Source organism: Ambystoma mexicanum, chromosome 7q, assembly GCF_040938575.1.
Source record: "Ambystoma mexicanum isolate Mex_15411 chromosome 7q, UKY_AmexF1_1, whole genome shotgun sequence".
NCBI lineage: Eukaryota > Metazoa > Chordata > Amphibia > Caudata > Ambystomatidae > Ambystoma > Ambystoma mexicanum.
This window is the reverse complement of record NC_090941.1, coordinates 156,192,868-156,213,964: the sequence shown is the minus strand read 5'-3', so window position 1 is coordinate 156,213,964 and position 21,097 is coordinate 156,192,868. Positions and strand designations below refer to the sequence as shown.

Below are 21,097 nucleotides of genomic sequence, written 5' to 3'. Positions count from 1 at the left end.
ACTGTGCTTTGTTTTCAATCTAAATTTGATCAAATATTATTTACAATAAGGAAAGTGCATTTTGTGTCAAAGCTTTTTTTTTGTACCACAGAGAAGGTGGCGTGTCTACCCAATACATGTAAATGTTTATTGAACATAAACTTTAAAAATATATATATCCCGTCTATACCCCAGCCTGGTTCTTGCCTCATTGATGGCACAGGGGAATCCTAAATCAATGGTGTGTTGCAGGCTCTCTTAATGGGGGGTTGTGAGGGGACTCCCTATGTTGAGTGTGGTCTCCCAATATATTGTTACAAAGAGCCCCAGAAGATGCAGAAAGGCTGAGCCTGGGACCAAACTCTGGGATCCAAAGAAACAAACCATTTGAAGAATGTTAGTCACCCTGTCCTTCTTGAGGGGTGCCGGAGGGAGTTCTGCCCAAGTGGATATCCAGAATCACCCTACGGAAACAGAGCGTCTGGGTTGGCAGTCACCTATGTTCTTGAAGCTTAGGGAGAAGCCCAAAACGTAATATATGTGGTGCAAGTGGGCCGACACTAGGTCTGAGATTTGGGTTGCAATAAGCTAATCATCCAGGTAGAGAATGGGGTGAACCTTGCCCTTCCTGAGAAATGCAGTCAACATTGCTAACAGCTTGCTGAAGACCCTCACAGCAGAGGACACCCTGAAGTGCCGCACCCTGAACTGGAAACAACCCGAACTGGAAATAAGTGTCCTTTTCTAGGTGTCCTGTTTCGAGGGCATGGAATAATGTGTGTCTAGAGGGGAGTGTTACATGCCTGTAGTGCTAGGAGGTGTTGGCCCAGGACTGTGATGTGCAAGTTTATTATAGAGGTGCAGCATCTTGTTTTGAGGGTTATTCAATTGCTGTGTGAGAGTGGCATTGTATGCATATGTTATGTGTATAGTGTGCCTTGAGCATAGAGGTGGAGAAGGTTCGTTCAGGGAGTACACTGGAGGGCCCAGTGGGCAAGGTGGACCTGCCACCTGGTTTGTCCATGGCAAAGTCTCTGTGCGAGTGCCCTTCGGAAAAGTTACTTTTGAAATGATGTCCCGAGGCAACCTTGTGTGGGCTGCTGGCTTTGGCATTGGACAGCGAATAGTCCTGTAAGAGCGCTGGAACACAGGGAGTAGTGGAAGACATAGGGAGCATGCATCAGTGGGAACCGAGCAGGAAGTGGGTGAGAATAATTCCTGAAGGGAAGTCATAATAGGGTTTCCATAGAGGGCAGAGTCCTGGGGGGCTCCCTCAGACAGTTATATGTCAGTATGCTTTTAACCACTGTTGCAGAAAGGGAGCAGGCCAGGTGATTTTTCCGCATATCTACTAAGGTAGCAAGCTTTTTGTTCCGCACAGAAGTTTGGATGACACATTGGCATCAAAGATAAGCTCGATCTGAGCTTAAGGTATGTATTAATGCATCACTTCGGTGGACATCTGCTGCAGAAACAGCTTTCCATCCACACACTCTAGAAAGCAGCTTCAACTATGTTATGTTATGTTACTTGGCATTTATATAGCGCCTTATATATCATTGGTATGACCTCAAAGCGCTGGTAGGTTGAACGCCCTTGGGAACCGCAGTTCAAGTCAGTAGAGAAAGAGTCGTATGGTGCGTGGGCGCTGGGGAAATGTGTGCAGCTGGTGTGGTTAATGACAAATTCGGTCTAGCTGGTCGCATAACCGTTTCGCACTGTAACACCAGACGTGCTGCAACACCTCTGCCGTTAGAATACTGCGACAACCTACGACAAATTTCAGTCTAACTAGGTACATACCGAGTCTCCTGAACTAGCACTCTGTCGAGACCACCCCCAGTACCCAACCACATGCCTGACCACCTGGGCTGGTTAATGGAGCCTAGCCAGCCCTCCCAAGTCATAATCTTGGCCAAATGCACACACGCATCTTAATCCTCCTCTGAGAATGCTCCCATACCTGGACTTCGGTCCCCTAGGGCATTCCTACCACTACGCATGTTGAGGCCTTTCAAATGGGGAAAAGGCGCTATATAAATGACAATTACAATACAATACATAGGAACATAATCATAGCCATGTATGTTCAGCCCATATTGGGTCTCATCAGCGAGGTGCATCTGGAGTCCGTAGACAAGTGGTGCTTGGAACCAAGCTGTAGGCAGACGATCCAACTCAGGGTGACACCTTTGAACTATTTCAAGTGGCGAGCTCAGAATCCACATGCTAACCTACCACGTACCTCCTCTGCATGTGAGCCTAAGCAACCAGAGTCTGTGGTTAAGAAGGGCTGGCAAGAGCATATCCGTCCATCACTTCTTGGTTTGCCAACATTTGAACCAGGTGAGATATTTGCAATTCAGCAGAGTGCCTTGCCGCAGTGTAGATTTCAAATGGCCAAACGTAGGCATTGTGAGGACAATCCTTCCAACTACTGAACCTGTCGCAATCTCTGCCAGTAGGCTCAGGATTGGCAAATCATTACGAGGTAACTAATCTCCTCCAAGGCGGTTTGTAAATCAGAAGGCAGCTATGGGCCGAAGGAAGAGCTTCCAGGCGTCATTTTAAGCACATCCTCCCCTTTCATGGCACTTCCTTAGAGATCTAAAAAATATGTTGATCATTTTGTAACCAAGAATAACAGCGAATTTGTTTATTCCACTAAATTCTTAAGAGCAAATATTATTCCATAGACAAACAACGAGGAGCTGAGAAACCCTGCTCATTGTGGCTGGGTCTTTCCCACTTCCCTTCAAGGCTAAGATAACAGGTACATTGAGAGCGGACTTTAAATACCAACAGCAAGCACAAGCAGAGGTGGCCGAGCGAGGATGGGCTAGGACCAAGAGGTGGGCTTGAGCTCAACTCTAGTTCTGAGCTCTGCCCAGCAAAAGACACAAGCAGAGCCCACCTAGGTGACCCACCTCTGTGACAGTGCTGCCTAATGCACAGATTGCCAAATGTATAGGTGAGTGGGAGAGATGGAACATGCTTCAAATAACGTGTCCAGTGGTATGCAACCCACTCAAGAGAGTCTACGGCCACGGTTTAGCTCCCTGAACCCGTCAAAGAGAAAAAATAACCATTTGCAGATCAGTCTGGTCCCACCCACAAGGGCAGTCCAGCACCAAAATTAAAGGCAAGTCTCCTCTGAACAAGAGTACCATCAACAGCACCAGGCACGTGTTTCTGCCATGTTGGACCTCATCAGTAAGGTGAAGAGAGGCACAGCAAGCGGATAGGTCTCCTCTGTGGAAGGTATAGTGAGAAAAAAATGGAGTTGTAGACCCTCCCTAGTGGTAACCTCCCCATAGGACAGGTCATGTTGGTTCTCATTAGAGGGGCTCACACAGTTTGCGCATGCTTAGATGGTGTATCTTCAATCGCCTCGCTTTCTCTCTTTGCAGGAAGAATCCACTCACTGCTCTGATGGCGCCACCTACCGACTAGCCAGGTGTGATTCAAGCAGTCGGGCACTGTTCTCTTCAAGGCTGCTGCAAACGATTTGCCGTTGTGTAGACACGGGATAGACCTTTTACAGGAAATGCCTTAATGATACTACCTGGTCATAAAATGGGAACTGTTGGAAATGGTATTGTATTGTATTTGTTTATATAGCGCTTTACACCAAAGCGCTGCACAATTGAACAACTTAATACATGAAACAAACAATATAACGGTAGAAGCAAATTACAATATGAATCAGTCAACAAAACAGTAAGAAGAGCAATTAACTGAAGGGAGTAGGGAGAGTAGTGGAGTAGGACTGTGTGGGAGGGTGAGGGGGGAGGAGGAGAATGAGGAGGGAGGGGGGAAAGGTGAGTGGGGAGGTAGGGAGGGGAGGAAAATGGGAGGAAATGGGCGAGTACGTTGTAAAGCCTGGAAAATGCCCATATAAAACATAAACAAGCCAAAGCTGTCGGCTTTGACAAAGCTAGTTTTTAACAGGACTTCAGTACTTATACATCTAACGGCTCAAGGCACAATTTAGACATTTGTATTATGCCAGTAGCACATTTACTGCCATAATTTGGCCATTTACCCTTCGAAGACTGCTTAGAAATAACCCCAGCAGGCTTTTCCAGCACAAAGTTTGATTTTACTGCTTGATAGAGCTAGCTCAAAGAGATCCCAGGAGTATGCATGTTGGGTGGGAACGGGCAGGTAGTTAATGGCCATAGGGATTAGCATGACTGTCGGCAGTCAATGCGGAGTGGGAGCAAATGCCCAAAAGCTGTGTCACTCTCATCTCATTTCTCCCATCTGTGCACCAAATGCAATGGATTTTAGGCTTACTTCGGACACGTAAACACCAGCTAATTTCCAAAACGAACAAAAGGTGCTAAAAATACCAAACTCAATGTACCGAATTGGCAAGAGGATTGAATGCAAGCGTCCTGGTTTTGGGATTGAACACGCATTTTCAGCAGGCGTTTCACCTGCAAGAGGTCCGTTTGGTGTACACAATTGCTCTCAGAATACTGAAGACTAACATAGATGACTTGCGTCATAGTTTTGGTGGTTTCAGCAGATGTACTTTGAAATAAACTAGTAAACTTGTCAGTTTCCTCGGTCATAGAGGGGCACAACAAGCGAGAGGACAGACATCCGAGAAGCTTGGAAGGGGCGGGGTGATGTGGGGGGTTTCATGTTTGGTTGTTAATTATTTACTGATGTTTTATACCGCGTGTGGGACCGCTTCGGAAGGCACGGGTACACATGGAGGTGGAAGGGGTAAAAGGGGCGAAAGGGCGCGAGAGTTACCTTCATGCCCCAGAAGTTCCCATTCCTGGAGTTTGTAACCCTATGAATGCAGTAGAAATTGGCATATAAAGCTTTTCCGGTCAATGCTACATCCACAGAATGAATGACCCACCCAGGAAGCTGCAGTGAAACTGTATATGCGCGCGCCCGGTGTCCAAGGTCTTCTGGGAGTTTATTCCACCACTTTGGCCAAGGCAGAGAAGAGTCTCGTGGCAAACCCATTGGTCTCGCATTTACCACGCAGAGCAGGCCCTTGTTAAACAGAGGTTCCTCGAAGAAGTAACACGACGTGGGACAATTGTGAACATGCAGGAGGGCCACTGCGTGACGGAAAGGGTGTACTCGTGACGCCCAGTGTTCTAGGCAAGCAACGTCTGGCTTCACTATTAAAGTGTGTGGTGGCCCTGGGCATGCCAGGCCATCTCACTGATCCCTGTGGTACGGCCTAAAGGTGAACCCATTTCATTGTGTACACTATTTAAAATAAAAAAAAGTCAGGGAAAGAAAGCGCAGGTGGTCCCTTCCGTGCCACTAATCCAGTTTTCCTCTTCAACTCCCCTCCCCCAAATGCCTAATCCCTTCCAATTAAGATGTAAGCAGGAGTTCAGCCAGGCCAGGCCTCTTAGCTCGGCCCTACGCATAAACTCGCAGGTCCCCGGCCACCGCATATTCTACATACCAGTCGCGTTTACTCGTCGCTTCGGGGCGATGACATTCACCATTTGAGGCCGAGGGGTGACGATGTGCTTTTCGGACAGGCATGGAACTGGGCTGGGTGCAGGAGAGACGAAGCCAGTAAAATTCACGTTCACTGGAAGGTTGAAGTCATATGCTGCCACCTGGTGGACAAAAACACATTAGTAAACAATCTTGAAAAACCTATTTTGAGAAAAATGGAACGGGAAATCAATTTTGACCTAACAAGTGATTTTTGGATTCTGTCGTTTACCAATAAATCATGCAAAAATAGTAGCTTTATAGCAAATTATAGACATTACAATGCTTAGGTGGCTCCAAAGGAGCTCTCTGCATTTTTCTCATGTTCTTTTATCACAAATGACACCATAACAGGCATTTTTCTTTGTTGCCTCGCTGGGAAATTGCGGAGCATCGAGAACCAGGTTTAGCGACTGAAGGTCAAAGAAAGGGCAGCGATGAAAGCGAGGAAGCATTACTTATTATTAGACAGTCACCGCTGACAGTTCCCCACCAGACTTGAGAAATTCCACCCAAAAAATGGACCAGCATTACTCATTTGCGATTCCCACCTTTAATCATGTCCACTTCAAGATTCATGTTAGTGCTTTGAAATATGGTTCTAAAGAACATAGAATCTGTTTCCAATTACAAAGGCAAGGTATTTTGCAATTTTAAATACTGTACAAGACGGTAACAGATTCTGTCAAAGATATTTATGAATTACTGAGATGATCACAGAGCGAGGGTCAACATTCCAAACATGATAATGCTGCAGACCACCCAAACGAACGCATTTTTCATCTGTTCCTCTCCCTCTTGTGTCTAAATTGTGTGTGTATTCCGCTATTTGTATTCTGCATTCCACTTCACTTTGCCCGCCAGTGTGAAGCACTCTCCCATAATCAGTTTTCCGTGGATTCTTACACTTGAAGCTGCTGCCATCCAGTGGCCAATTACGTAATTGTTGAATGTAAATAACAAATACAAAGAGGTTTACTTTCGGCATCAACATAAACGTCCCGTCATTATAATCCGAAATGTACAACACCACACCCCCGGCCACACCCCCTTTTATTATGTCCTGCTTGTGTACCCTAGAATTCTAAATATTGGCGCGTTTTAAACTCGTATAGGACGCAAGTGAGTGGGCAGCTGATCGCAGGAAAGACTGAAACTTCACATACTGGATTGGCTGGAGGGGCAATCTTGGTTGACTGTTCGGCGGGTGAAATGTACTTGTATGGCTCTCTATTCCCTTTGTCCCAAAACAATATTTGTGGCAACTAGTGTTAAATTAGTAGCCAATAGTGGAATGTAATATATATTGGGCTAGTGAAACTGTCAAAAACGCGATAGGTTTTAAATACAAAAAGCATGGTGCTGACAAGCGTGGTAATCCTGTGGTTGTGATGTGGGGCGTTGCTGACTGTCAGATGGTAGTTCATGGTACATATCCAGCTGCATTGTACCACAATTACCATCATTCCATTAAGACTGCGCGGCGCTATAGTTGCAGTGTCTTTGAGGTGTTAGCATATACTCCCCAAGTTGAACACATTTCGATACACAACTCCAGCACCAAAACACTGGTCAAACAATGGAAGTACCCCACCTTAAGACAACACGTCTACACTAAATGTCTCTAACCACCACCCGAACCCATCATTGATACAATAATTGTCCATACACCTTAAACACCACTCTGATCGACACTACAGACAACCACACATTAATATTTGAAAACTGGAGCGCACTTTAACCACCAAGTCACAAAATATCTAAAACGTACACACTACAGACAGCCTTATCTTTTCAGGTTTGCACACATCAACGCTGCAACAAAGCATCCTTGCACTGCTCCTGTGTTAGTAACCACCATATAACATCTCCACGCTTACCTCTCTTCTATACTCCACCACTCAACTAGAACACAGCGATGCTATGACACCATTCAGTATAGCTGTTCTCATACCATCACTTGCCTCATACTGCCCATCATCCTAACTAAACACAGCTGGTGACGCACCCTCCAGCCTAGGTGTTCTCCTCAGGCCTAACGCAGCCAGAATCGGTCTGGATAAGAACCTGCCAGAACAAACACATACTCTTGATCTCCCAACCACCACACCTACCACTAACAAGCAGCTATCACACAAATGCCTCACCTGCTGCACACTTATCCGGTGCTCACACGCACCTTATGACTCTCTATTCCCTCTACTGACTTGAACTTCGGTTCCCTAGGGTGTTCAACCTACCAGCGCCTTGAGACCATACCAATGGTACATAAGGCGCTATATAAATGCAAAGTAACATAACATAAGGTTAGTCCTCTCCCACACCACCACTTAGACTTTGAAACTCCAAGAAACCATGAAAAAAGGATGGGTGTGTGAATAAGACAGAATTAATGGGCATATAGCAAAGAGCTTCACTCGTTCTCATTTGTGGAAGCACTCTGAATGGCCCAGGCACCTTCGGTGACAGGCAGCAAAAGGGCAGGAAATGAATGTCAGTCTATGCCAGAGGACTGCAACCTTCAGCTCGCCAGATGTTTCGGACTACAACGCCCATGATCCCCCACCATTGACTGTGCTGGTCAGTGGTAATGGGAGGTGTAGTCTAAAACATCTGGAGAGCCAAAGGTTGCAGACCCTTGGCCTATGCTATAATCTCGTGTGCCATGATTGGCTGGTGAGATTATGGCCTTCATTATGAGATGTGTGGTTATTCGGGCGTAAATCTCCAGAATAACTGCACTGCCACTTGGTCCAGCCGAGTTACCGTGGGATTACAAGTGGTGGCAGGGCGGTCTTAATCCACATTTTCAGCCCAAAGGACTCCATGGGGATTTTAGCAGAATTTAAGCCAGCGGTTAATTCCTCTGTGGTAATTCTGCCATTGTTGCCTATTTTGGGCAGTAAGGTGGAGTATTTACCTCCAAACCTTTTGCTGGTGGTAAATCCTTCACTTTACCATCAAACTTGTAGTACAGCGGGGCGGTAATGAGGCAGTAACAGACTGAACACTGCATTAGTGCCATTTTTACCCGCACTACTGTACTTGTAATGAGGCCCATTCCTGGCTGTTCAAGTAAGTGAGATGGGCACTGAGGGATGGTCACCGCAACAATAACAAATCTAGGTGAAGGCCTCAGGGGCCATTAATAGAGTAATGTGCCCATGATCACACACTTTGGTAAAACAGTGAACCCGGGATGTTAACCTAGTCTGCAATTTACGCACTTTACTCGTATCGTCTTTTTTTCCCCATCTTTATTTAAATTTTCATATATAACAATAATAATATTCGTGAGAATCACAAAAGTAACAACATACTAACAATTCTTTTAAATACAAACACATCAACCATGTAGCAATGAACCCTCATCCAAAATTCCCACCCAATACCCAAATCACATTGCAACACACACAACAAATACACACATACAAAACACCACAACATCAACACTACATACTACATATCTTCTGAACTCTTCTCGGTACAAATATTATATTAACGGTTTGGCTTTCAAGGACTAGAACAATAACGTCTTGCAGTGTTTACTTAAAGAAAGTACACAAATTTCATAGGAAAGCAACCTGACAATTTGCATATAATTATAGAATCATTCAAGGCCAAAAGAAGATCATTGTACCTTTATTTTCCACACGCTGTGTGGAAAACTATAAGTCCTGGAATGCAAAATGATAGCATGTTAAATGTACTCTGCTTTCAGCACTGAGAAATACAGGGGGTCTGTTTATTTAAAAGCATACATTGCATGGGGCTGACCTGTTACATTTGCACTAAATTGCAAACAAATCCCCTGCATGCAGTTTTGGGCATATGCTGTATGAAGTGCAAAACAAACGTGCTAATGCAGGTGTAATTGCCTGTACATCTTCGTGTTTTACAGGTTCAGTGCAAATTGAATAAAGGCTGCCTGCCTTTTACGCATGACACGCAGTGTTTGAAATGGATTCCTACGTAATCCGTCAGCATATAGCTGGTGTAAAAAGCAGGCAGATGCCAGAAGAACCTAAAGTATCTGGGTCAGTATCCCAACGTCATCCTGGCATAAAGGCTTGCCTTTTTATAAAGGAGAGGATGTGGGCAGTGGAAACTGCAATTTTGTTCGGTGCCCACTCGCCACCATACAAATGGATGAAAATATGAAGCAGCGTAAAAAGCAGCATACAAGATTTACACATACATTTTACACATGCTTTTTATGTTATGCCATAATAAACACAATCCCTACTCGAAAAGAATTGTGGAGGTCACCTGGTATAGATATTGTGTGTCACCTTCTTCCATCCTGCAGTTATGCACAATGTGAACACTTGGCATGCACAGAAAAGCAACCCTTTTTTACATGACAACGCAGTCGTCATCTTGACTAGCCAGCCATCCAATTCTTAGACCGGCAAAAACGCACACATGCATCTCCTAATCTAAACTCTTTAGAATTTTCCAGCACATTGACTATGGTCACTGAGGGCGTTCCAACCCAAAAAAGCACATTGAGGCCACACAAGTGGGGAAAGAGTGCTATATAAATAACCAAATACAATGAATATAAACAAATCTTTAAAAGGGACCTTTGTGGAGTTGCTCACTTGAATGGTCTTGGAAGCAGACGCAGATCTGCAAGTTAATTGGAGCTGCATGGGTCTTTTAGCTGGAAATGCCTGATTGCAGTGCCAAATGCCTAAATATTCACGCCAAAGACAGGCCCTGCCGATACCAAAAGGAAAGTAAAAATGCACACCAGGACCCAGGACATCATCTGCATTTAGTCCAGGTCATGACTGCTCTGAAGGTCAGCAGGTCCCTTCAGAAATGAGAGGTGGGTAGCACGCGCCACATGTTGTGGTTATGTGGAAAAATACAGATATTTTGGGATAGTGTTTTCCAGGGGATTGAACTAGTTTTGGGCTTACCTATACCTAGAGACCCTCTCATTGGTGTGCTAGGTAGGATTCCATTGGGTATTGGGGTGTCTAACAGCAAACTGTTCTGGTTATATAAAGCCCTTCTCCTAGCTAAAAAGCTAATTTTAAAATTTTGGAAAAGTGATGCTTCTCCGAATAATTAGGATTGGTTGCAAGGTTTGTCGCGGCTATCCAGGAGAAAGAGGGTGTCCTTTAAAGGAAAGGCGCTACTTGACAAATATGAGAGTATTTGGCGTCATTTAATGATCTCTATGCTTAGTTGTCTATTGTAGTCTAGGAGAGGTTTAACAAAAATTTTTTTTCCTTTTTTTTCTTCTTTCTTCTCCCATTTTAATTTCTATCCTTGATTGTTCTTTATGGATAAAGTTAATGTTGGAATTGCATATGTATTCCTTGAACATTGTGTTATTGTATTATATGTTGGTTGGTGTCAATGTGAAATATTAAATGTATAAATAAAGTTTATAAAAAAAAAGAAATGAGCCAGAATTTCAGGGGCAGGGATAAGGGGGGGACTGGATCCCAATTATCCAAATGGTGTTGTGCCCAGGGACACCATCACAATCCATGACTGAACCAGTTTCCACCAGAGCAGGGCAGCGATACATTTATCGCTGAATCGCTGTCCCTGTGCCAATCATGCAGAGATGAACAAAGTCTCCCAGAACTGTTGCAGGGTCATCGAAATACAGACATTGGGCACCAGCAGAAGTCCCTTACAAGCCGCGTCCAGCGCCATCCAGCTCGGGCACCCCGGCTAGATCATACTCCCATGCGAACAGAGCCAATCCAGAGTGGGTACCAGCTGTAGAGCAGCCGCCCAAGAGGAAGACTGGCCCATTTCCAGCTGTGCTTTTAGAGTGCAACACCGTTGGTGATTTGTTCAGCTCCTGCATGGATATGATAACAAGGGCCTGACCGCTAGGTCCATTAGTCTGGAAAATGGACTTGCTCTGGGGTCACACACCGGAAGAACTCTCGAGTTTCCCAGTTCGACACACAAGAAATCAACCCAGCACTTTTCTTTAACATTTATTTTTTTACTCCTGGCACTTGTAGTTTTGTCTTTTCCATTTTAAATGTGGGACTCTACATCACATGATTTAAAGAAGAAAGAAAAGGGTACTTGATGGCTTTCTTGGACAGGAAATTTGAGAGCTGTACATTGGTACAGAGTTGGACACCCATCTTTACCTCTCAAGGCCACGAACTGCATGGCACTTCAGTGGAGACCACAGCAGTAGCATGCAGAATGCACCTCTGCACTTGCATCTCCCTTTGCCCACCTCTTCCCTTCTTACGTCTTCATTGCATCTCTCCAGCCACCAATCAGCGGAAACAAATCCATGCATCAAATGAATGTGCCACTGGTGCAAAAATAGTTCTCCCAACATGGAACCCCCCCACTGACCCTTGCTAAATCTCTCCACTATAACAACTTAATGTCGTCCGTAAACTCCCCCCTCACTCCCATGCTAGTAGTGACACTTTGTATCCCCCCTCCTCGAACTACTCCTAGTCATGCTCTCTTCTGACTTCACCTGCTTCTCCGAAACTGCCGCGATAGGCGACACCATCACTTGCCCTCCTCCTTCCTCCACCTTCCTTCTCAAATGTGCCCACAACCTGTCCTCTCTATAATACTTCTCTCCCATCACTCTAGTTAGAATGGCACACATCCTCCAGTCTGCCAACCCATTGTGTGGCCCAACTGATCCCTTTGCATAAGAGGCAGTCAAGGGACTAGCAACTTTAACCTGTTCCTACCTACCTCCCCTCTTCAACCCATAGTTTTCTGCTAGCACCTTACAAGCCCATTTCAAGAAGGCTGCTGTGTTACCCATCATAAAGAAATCCACCACCGACTAGGACAAGCTAGCCTATTGGCAGCCTATCTCTCTCCTTCCCCGTTATTGAAAGCCCTCAAACATGCAGTGTTGAACTGCATCACGCAATTTCCGAAAGCTAATGGACTCAACTTCCCACTCCGATCTGGGCTCTGTAGCAGATGCTCAATGGAAACCGCTCTCACACTTGTCACCAACTTTCTCACCACGGTTCCCCACGGTCACCACTCATCCATGGTCATCGTGCATGATGGCTCAGCAGCCTTTGATCCTGTATATCATTACACTCTCCTCCAAGCTCTCCTCAGCGTTGGCCTCCAGTCCACCACGCGGTCATTGGTCAACTCTTAACCGGCACTCTGTCGCTTGCCTCCTTGTAGAAATTACACATGGGTCAGTCCTCGGGCCCCCCGCCTTTTTACTCTCCACGCCAGACTCTGAGCAAACTCATTGCATTCCTAATCTTCTCTTTAGCCCTATACTGATGTGACTCCAATAATCTAATTCCCTACATTCCTCCAGAACTATCCTTTTGGAACACCAACAGTCTTTCTCCCATTCATTACTGAAAGTCCAGCATTTAATTGCTTCTAAAGAAATGACAGACCGGCTTTCGTAAGCACACGAGTACCTCGCTGAATGGAGTGTTATTAACATCAGTTCAATACCTTGTCTGGGCAAAGCAATAACATTCTGTCTTTATAGCCACGAGCAATGTATCTGCTGCATTTGAAGCAGTTTGCAGAAGTCTACATTGGACCAAACTAAACAGGGGAATTCCAAAGGGTCTTCTCAGTCTATTGATTGCGCTCCATGCACAGTCTGTGATTCAGGTTAAGACTTAATGCATCTGGTGCTTTGTCTAGATCTATACCCACATCAAGGGGCTTCAAACAGGGGTGCATTTTGGCCCCCTGTCTGTTGAACCTTTACATGTCTGATGTGGAGGAATATTTACATCCGTCGGCACTTGCACCACCTGAACTGAATTATTTGAGAGTTACCCACTTAAGTTCTGCCGACGATTTCTTCTTATTTGACACTACAGAAATCGGCCTTCAAAGCCAGTTGAAGGCTTTTTGGCAGCTTTGTGGAGAGTCACTCACTAACCATTAACTCAAAGAAAACTAAAATGATGCACTGTTCATTGAAGAAGAAATCAGCTGCCTTTCCATGGTGGTTCGAAGACCAGCCCTTGGAGCGGGGGATCATTTCATCTATCTGGGCTTCCAGATTGTGTCCCAACTATGTAAAGTCTGGATCACTGAGCGGTTGGGGGCCCTTTCCATTAGCCTAACAAATCAATTGATAGTGGACCTAAAACATGGTAGGTTCTCGTTATTACCAGCACTTAGATTCTACGAAGGGAAAATTGTTCCTGAATTATTATATGGTTGTGAAATTAATCTTTGTTTGACCAATGCATCACTTTCTCATACTGAAAGTCTTACATGGAAACAAGCTTTACATCTGCAGTAGTCTGTACCTCTAGCTGCCATTCAATATGAATTGGGTATACATTCATTGAGGTCACAAGCAATATGGAGGCTTTTAACAATGTATGGGAAAATTGTATCCCTTTGGCCGGGTCTCTGTATCAAAACCTGGAGTCTGTAATGGTGAGTAGAAGAGTGACCTTTTTAAATGATGAAGTGCCTGGAAAGTGCTGTTTGCTTCACCTGTCCCTCTGGACCTTTGCTGTCAGTTCCGTGAACAAGGAAAAAGGATCCATGGTACAGCTTTGGACATTTTAGTATACTTGTTAACCTCTATACAAGGCTCATATTTCCCTCTTATTGTTGTAGGCAGTGATTCAGAGGATCCTCCCCCATACACAGAAAGCACTCGGTAGTGTCTGGAAAGTGCTGTTCACTGTAAGTGGATGAGTGTAGTGCATGTTTTAGTATTAGCGGAGTGCATTTATGTCTATTTTTATGTGATCCTGAGCCTCAAGCAATTGTGTATGCTGCCTCCTGATGAGTCGTGTGCACAGCATTTAGAGTTGCTCGGTGGTTACCACAGCAACAGCTGTTTGCCTCGCTGATTGTTGCTAGCTTGGCCTGGCCCGGATATTTTGTTCTCACTATTTTCAATTACTTACTGTCCTGTTCTTTGATATAGGTCTCTATAACCTGTATGCATCGTTAGTTCCTGCTTTAAGCATTAGTTGCCACCAAGTTTAAAATGTGTTTGATTTGTTGATGTTGTACCGCGTTGAGTCAAAGTAAATCTGCTTGTGGTTTGATGACATGTTTCTGTGACTATGAGTGAGAGCGATCCCTTAGCAGGGATCAGCAATAGTATATTGGCTGGAATCCCTGTATGTATTTCAACCACCGAAGAAAGTCCACATATTGTTGCAGCGAGGGCATAGGATATGTACCCCCAAGACAATCTCCAAACCGGCAGCTGGTGGGAAATCTAAACAATTGACATCATATTTCCCGAAAGTACAGCCACTAAAGAAAATAGACGAGGAAATTGCAGCCAAAGAAATTGTGGCTGAACTAATTAAGGCACTGGGTTGTGTCAGTTCAAAATTACTTGAAGTAGTCATGCTCAAACCAGTGGAAGTGGGCAAAACCTGTGTGAGGTAGGTGATTGCAGCGAGTCAAAAATCTGAGTTCACTAGTATAGTCCTTGCAACGGATCAGACAGAGTTGGAATACTGTGAAGAGGTAAGTACCTGAGTCGATACTGAATGCTATATTAGAAGCGCAAGCATGTGTAACGGCCATGGTACATAACAGCATGAACGCAATTAGTGCTCCCTCCCATAATCCAACAATTGACCGGGATTTGGTATATGGTGATCTAGAAGTTGAGTATTTGGGCAATATCATGGAGGTGTCTTCTACACCGAGTCATATAGATAAGGACACCCAAGAATTCTATAATGCCCCGCTGTGTGATATTTCCACTCTGTGGAGTGAAACAGGGTTGCATTGTGGCGGTGACCCTGTTCAATTTATATTTAGCAGATATGCAATTACACTTCATGAATTTGGATACAGACAGTGGAAGTTGGTCTGCACCTGTTGGTTGGCTCGCATATGCGGATGATCAGTTATTGGATCATACTCCTAGAGGACTGCAAAATATGTTAAATGCGTTGGCAGATTACACTAAACGAAATGGCCTGAAAGTAAACATTGACAAAAGTAAGACTATGGATTATTTGGTGGGAAAGGCTCCTAAACAACTTGTGTGGACGTTTGAAAATATTTGACTTGAGCAGGTCAAAGTATATAAATACTTGGGTGTGCTCGTGGATGAACAACTAAAATGGGATAAGCACTGGTTTGCAACTAAAGACAAGTGTGGGAAATCGGTGAACACAATTAGTGTGTTTATTGGGAACAATTTTGGCTTCTCAACCCAAGCTATCCTGAAAAATCCAAAAAAATGTATTTCCCTGATGCTACTGTATGGCATTGAGGTTTGGGAGCATAATTATTTTGCTGCACTAAAAAGGTTTGAAGCCCTGATCCTTAGGAAATTGTTAAGGATGCTATAATTCTAAATTAAAGGCATTGTGGTGGCGTGTGTACGAAGAATAGTAATGTGCTTTGCAAATTTAAAGTCGATAGACAATAACACTATTATTGTATCATACATGCACGCATATCTGAAGATTGATTATTGTAATATTATGGGAACAATAGGTAAGATCATGTCCTATATAACAAGTGGTCTGTAGGCTTTGAGTGTGATCCTTTACCTGGCCGTCACTACCAGTTCAAAGGTTGGTTGAAGAAGAAACTGGCAGTGTATAGCCAGGAGTGTCATCTTGTTGAGTTGGCTACCAAGAGTCAAAGTGAACATTATTGCCAATATAGGATGGCATGAATATCATTGCCCAAATATATAATGGCATATCCTAAACCACAGATTTTCAGATATTATCTAATGTTGACGTTTAATCATAGTTAAGCACTAGAGATAAAAGGGGCGAGACTTGGGATAAGTGGTCCAGAAAGAATGTGTCAACTGTGTGTGTGCTCTGTGTTGGATTCCTTAGAGCACTTATTTGTATATTATGATAGCCTAACTGTGATTTGTACTAGCTTTTTAAAAATCTTTTAATAATCTACTCGACCCTAGCATTGTATCATTGATATGGTAAAAATGTATGCAAGTTGATGATATTAATTCGATTTTTTTTAATGGTCACATTTTCCAGAAAATTCTAGAAATTTTAAATAGTTTAACCTAGGATGTTTTTAATTACATTGCAGTTGTATTATTAATGTAGCTGTGATTTTATGTACTGTGATAGTCTAATGATGTATAGATATTGTTAAGGGATGTTATCGGATTTGATTGTTGTCTATGTATGTAATATGTGTTGTATATACAAAGCCATATAGCCGAAAGTATATTACGCAATAAATACATTTAAATGAAGTCCGTCTTTTATGAGATGATTTTGTCTCAGTAGGGTCTCTCTAAGGAGGACCTTGGGAGAGATCCAACTACGGTAAAAATAGCACTCTATCGCCAGGACCGATCGACATTGTTGAGCTCATGCACTCCTATGACTCTTTAAAACATCTGCATAAGGATCACAAGAGACCGGAGGTGCTTGCCCCCTACTTGTCAATTTATCCCAATCGCAGGGCGAGGAGGACCTTTTTACTGTTTCAATTACATTTGTTGCAGACCAAAGAGTTATTAGTTTGCTCTGGCCATTGCAAGGTCTTCATGGGTAAATGTAGCTTTTGTGGAAAAAACGATGAGGTGGAAAATCTTGAACACCGGACCCTTTCACCGAACTCATGGTGTGGGTGTTGGGAATCTCTGGCCTAAATTGTTATCTGGGTTTACCACAAGCACAGTTGTCGCTGTAGTCGATTTGTCAACAGTCTGAATTTAGAGGGAACTATAAAGGATGCTTCTAGGTCTTCACTGGTAGGACCTTGAGTGGGACTTATTAATTACATTTAACAGTTTGCCTGGTTTGTATGTTTAAAAAAACTCGAATGATGCTGCTCAAGGTGTTTTTAATGTGGCTGTGTTTTGGTTCTATGTAATAATTTGCTCTAAAAAATAATGCCATACAAAAAAAAGAAGAAGAATAAAAAGAAATAATTAAAAAAAGAAATCGCTGAAAAATTGCAGTTTTTTGCAGGGACATTATTAGATGGAACATGCGGGAGGACACCCCCACTTCCCCTGTCCCTATATAATGTCACCAAGACCTTTTCCCGGTGACATTATATACAGCCACTATATATATATATATATATATATATATATATATATATATATATATATATATATATATATATATATATATATATATATATATATATATATATATATATATATATATATATATATATATATATATATATATATATATATATATATATATATATAGGGATATTATTACCTGATACCATCTTTTTATGGATATGACATTGTTGCTATGTTTTAACACTAGAACTCACTGTATTATAATTTGTTTAATGCTCTAATTGTATAGAGTGAATGTAGTTTGGCTATTCTGTCATGTTGGGGGTTTCTTAGAGTGGGAATTTCTGAGTGTAGCGTATTATTGTGATTGTTGGGATGTGTTTTAAAGTACACTTGATACATTTGTATGTATTTAATGGTCATGACATAATTGTTGCTGGTCTAAACGCTACTTTAATATGTATTTTCTTTCTTCCTATTATGGATTTTATAAAAGGCTTAATTGCCAACCAAAAACAGTAAGCATAATCTCTTCCAAGGAGTAAGATTTTTGGAATACCCCATCGATGGACTTTAAGGACCCAAGATGTGGGGAAATTCAAAAGAGGTCTAAAGATTAGCTCCTGCACGATCGGTCGCTCCCACTCCTACTGGGACAAGGCCCTGCCCCCCCTTTGTGGGCCGAACTCTTTGCCCTGTGATAAGGTCAGTACCCTGACCTTGTAAAGAGGGGATGGGAACCCCTCTCAGCCTGGGGTGGGAAGCTTAACAGGGAGAAATCAAGAGCCAGTCCTGCCCCAGATGAGGGCGGTGGCAGTTGTGAGGGCCTACATTCCTGCATGCTCCCCACCCCCAAGTGCCAGTTTCTTTTTATGTAACACTTCGTTGCATCACCCCATGCCTGTGATACAGAATGCTGGCAGAATGTCCTCTTCATTGCAGAAAGTTAACAAAAAAGAACACAAATACAGGGATGTTAACCATCAGCGGCCCACAAAGAGGCCTGTGGACACTCGGGTCAGGAAAGATGCCATTTGGAGAGAAAGGTACAGGGTAACCAGATAAAAACACATGCAAGCACTACACTGTTAGCAGCACGGGAAGGCGAAGGACAAAGGCAAGAGCGAGTGTGCCTACATGGCAGCCTTCTGAGCAACGCACCCCCCCCCTGCTCCCAGGATGCCAGAGTGGCAACTCTGGGAGGGGCCCCTGGACCAAAAGGGATTTGCAACAGAGTGGCAGCCACTCAAATAAACCATACGCACCTCAGGGTGGGTGTCATGGGGCATAGTGTTGGGGGTGGGAGTCATGGGGCATAGTGTTTGGGGGTGGCGGTCATGGGGCATAGCGTTTGGTTTAGGGGGTGAGGTCCTTAGGGGGGGTCCAGAGCCATGCCATTTGTGGGGTGTGGGGGCACCATGGCTATCCCATTGTTGGGGGGGTGGTCTTAGGAAAGGGGGGGCTAAGGCCATGTCATTGGTGGGGGGAATAGGGTGTGGACCAGGGCCATCCCCCATTGGTGGGATTTGGTGGTGTATGGGAGACCAGGGCCATGCCATTGGTGGTGGGTGGGAGGGACCAGGGCCATGCTGTTTGGTGGGAGGGCATATCCCGTGGTATAAGACACAGTATTTATCCTTTAAAAGGGAGGACCTTTTAAAGTTGCCAAAGAATGTAATGGCCTATTGTCGTTATGATGCATCTGAACCACATATTGAATCTGTGGATGTGGGCACAGCTAATATAAGATCTGTACAAACCTTAACCATGGAAAGACCATTTGAGGGCCCCAAGGATAAAAATCCCCCTTACTCCCAAAGGAACAGCGAAATGGAATCTGTAAATAATGGCTTAAATAAACTGCCTTCCTCTTTATCAATTAATTCTAGTAATTTGCACGTGAATACCTTTAAGGGAAATATAGTTATTTTTCAAATTAAAAAGTTGACAAAAATACCCAATTTTGCTGTTGGGGACTACAAATCCCATAATCCCATGAGTACTGGGACAAGGAAGATGGCTGAAGAGCAATGTTGCAGCAGTAGTTAGTCAATTAAGCCCACACATGAGGGAAGCCGAGAGGCTTAAAAAGCCCCCTCAGGTGCAGGTCATTAGAAGGAGTTGGAACTGTGGCTCGAGTGCGTGCAGCAATAGTAGTAGAAGTAGGCAGAAGAAAGCACGGTGTTGCAATCCAGGCAGAAGTGAGAGAACCGAAGGGACTCCACGACTGTGTGCCATCAGATTTCAACTGCTTGTCCTGTGAGGGCCCTGTTCCCCCAAACTCTGGTGTGAAGGAAAACCGGATTTTCCCCATGTGACCCTAATTGCAGAGTTTGCACAGCAGGAAGTGTGCCGGAGACCGTGGCCAGAAGATGCTGTGAAGCCGTGGATCTCAGGAGTGAGAAAGACTCCTTAAGTGTGTGGCCGGACCAGAGACACCCTCAAAAAGGAAGGCTGTGGGTCCAAAGAGAAGCCAGAAGTCCTGCAGCAGACGAAGGAAGGAATACAGAAGCTGGTGAGTCTAACTAAGCGTTCTGATTCCTTGTGCAAGCACTGCCGGCAAAAGTAAACAATCACTTGTGTATGAGCAAATGTGATGCTAAACCAACTGGTGATTATTTAGAAATAGAACACTTGAAATGTAGCATTCGCTCATAACTATTAGGGAAAATTCTCATAAATGTGCTAATTATTTTCACCTTAAAGACCCCCAGCAACTTTGCTAGATTTTGAGAACTTGATTCGTTTACCTGGAAAGAGTGTGAGCCTTTTTCCCCCCACTCTTTCATGTATTTTGGTGTGCGTTTTACTCTTGTATTCTTGGATTATGGAGTTTTAAGATAACTCCATAGGCATCTCTTCATGCGTGTTACAAAACACCTTTAGTGCAGTGACACAGGGATGTCCATTTAGACTTTCCACAGGTTTAAACACCTTCTCTGGGATAAACCACCGTTTTCCAGAGAATGTAAGGTTAAATTGACTTTACTAGTCTTTTTAAATTACTACACCCAGCACACACTATCTTCCTATAGAGTGCTGGAGGGGTTACCTTGTATCCCCTATGTCTAGAAACTCATGTAGCAGTCAAATGCTAACCTTTTCTATCGAAATGGCTGGTGGGAGTGGTTTTACAATGAACTACCATGACTTTTCCCGACCATGAACACCGGTAGCTAAAAAATCGTGGGAGCCATGTTTTTCAAGATGGTGCCTTAAACCCCTTTGTTTAAACAGGTCCCGGTCTTTTTTCGCCATTTCTTTTTGGTAAGGTCCTTCTAGTGTTTGTCTCTGTGCGCCAAACTAGGTTTGGTCCCTTTGTTTTCGTGCCTTTGGGCGGGCTTCAGGACTGAAGACCGCCTCTGGCGTCTGAGTGTCTGGGGTGGGCAGGAAGTGAGGGAGGTGCGCAAAACTCCCCGTGCTTAGTCTCCTAGGAGACCCAAATGCACTCTGGCGTGATTGGCTGGCTGACTGTCCAGCAGTAGGCTCCGAGCAGCTAATTGACACGGCTCCACAGCGGAATCGGTTTCGTCCTCACTAACATCACGGACCTCGCTGGCTCCAGACGCGTTTAACAAGCACAACACAGGCGCGCCTGTACAGATGATTTCCGGCTTCCTTTTCCCCTTCTTTTAGAGGCCACGCGCA

At 44.1% G+C, this 21,097-nt stretch overlaps 1 protein-coding gene across 1 annotated transcript in view; it reads right to left on the bottom strand.

Moving 5' to 3' along the window:
• CFAP47 (cilia and flagella associated protein 47) overlaps positions 1–21,097 on the bottom strand; it is a 3,369,192-nt gene that overhangs the window by 2,733,732 nt on the left and 614,363 nt on the right. The window contains exon 22 of the mRNA XM_069639370.1: positions 5,426–5,585. Coding sequence (XP_069495471.1) covers positions 5,426–5,585 — 160 coding nt within the window. The remainder of the gene's footprint in view (positions 1–5,425; positions 5,586–21,097) is intronic.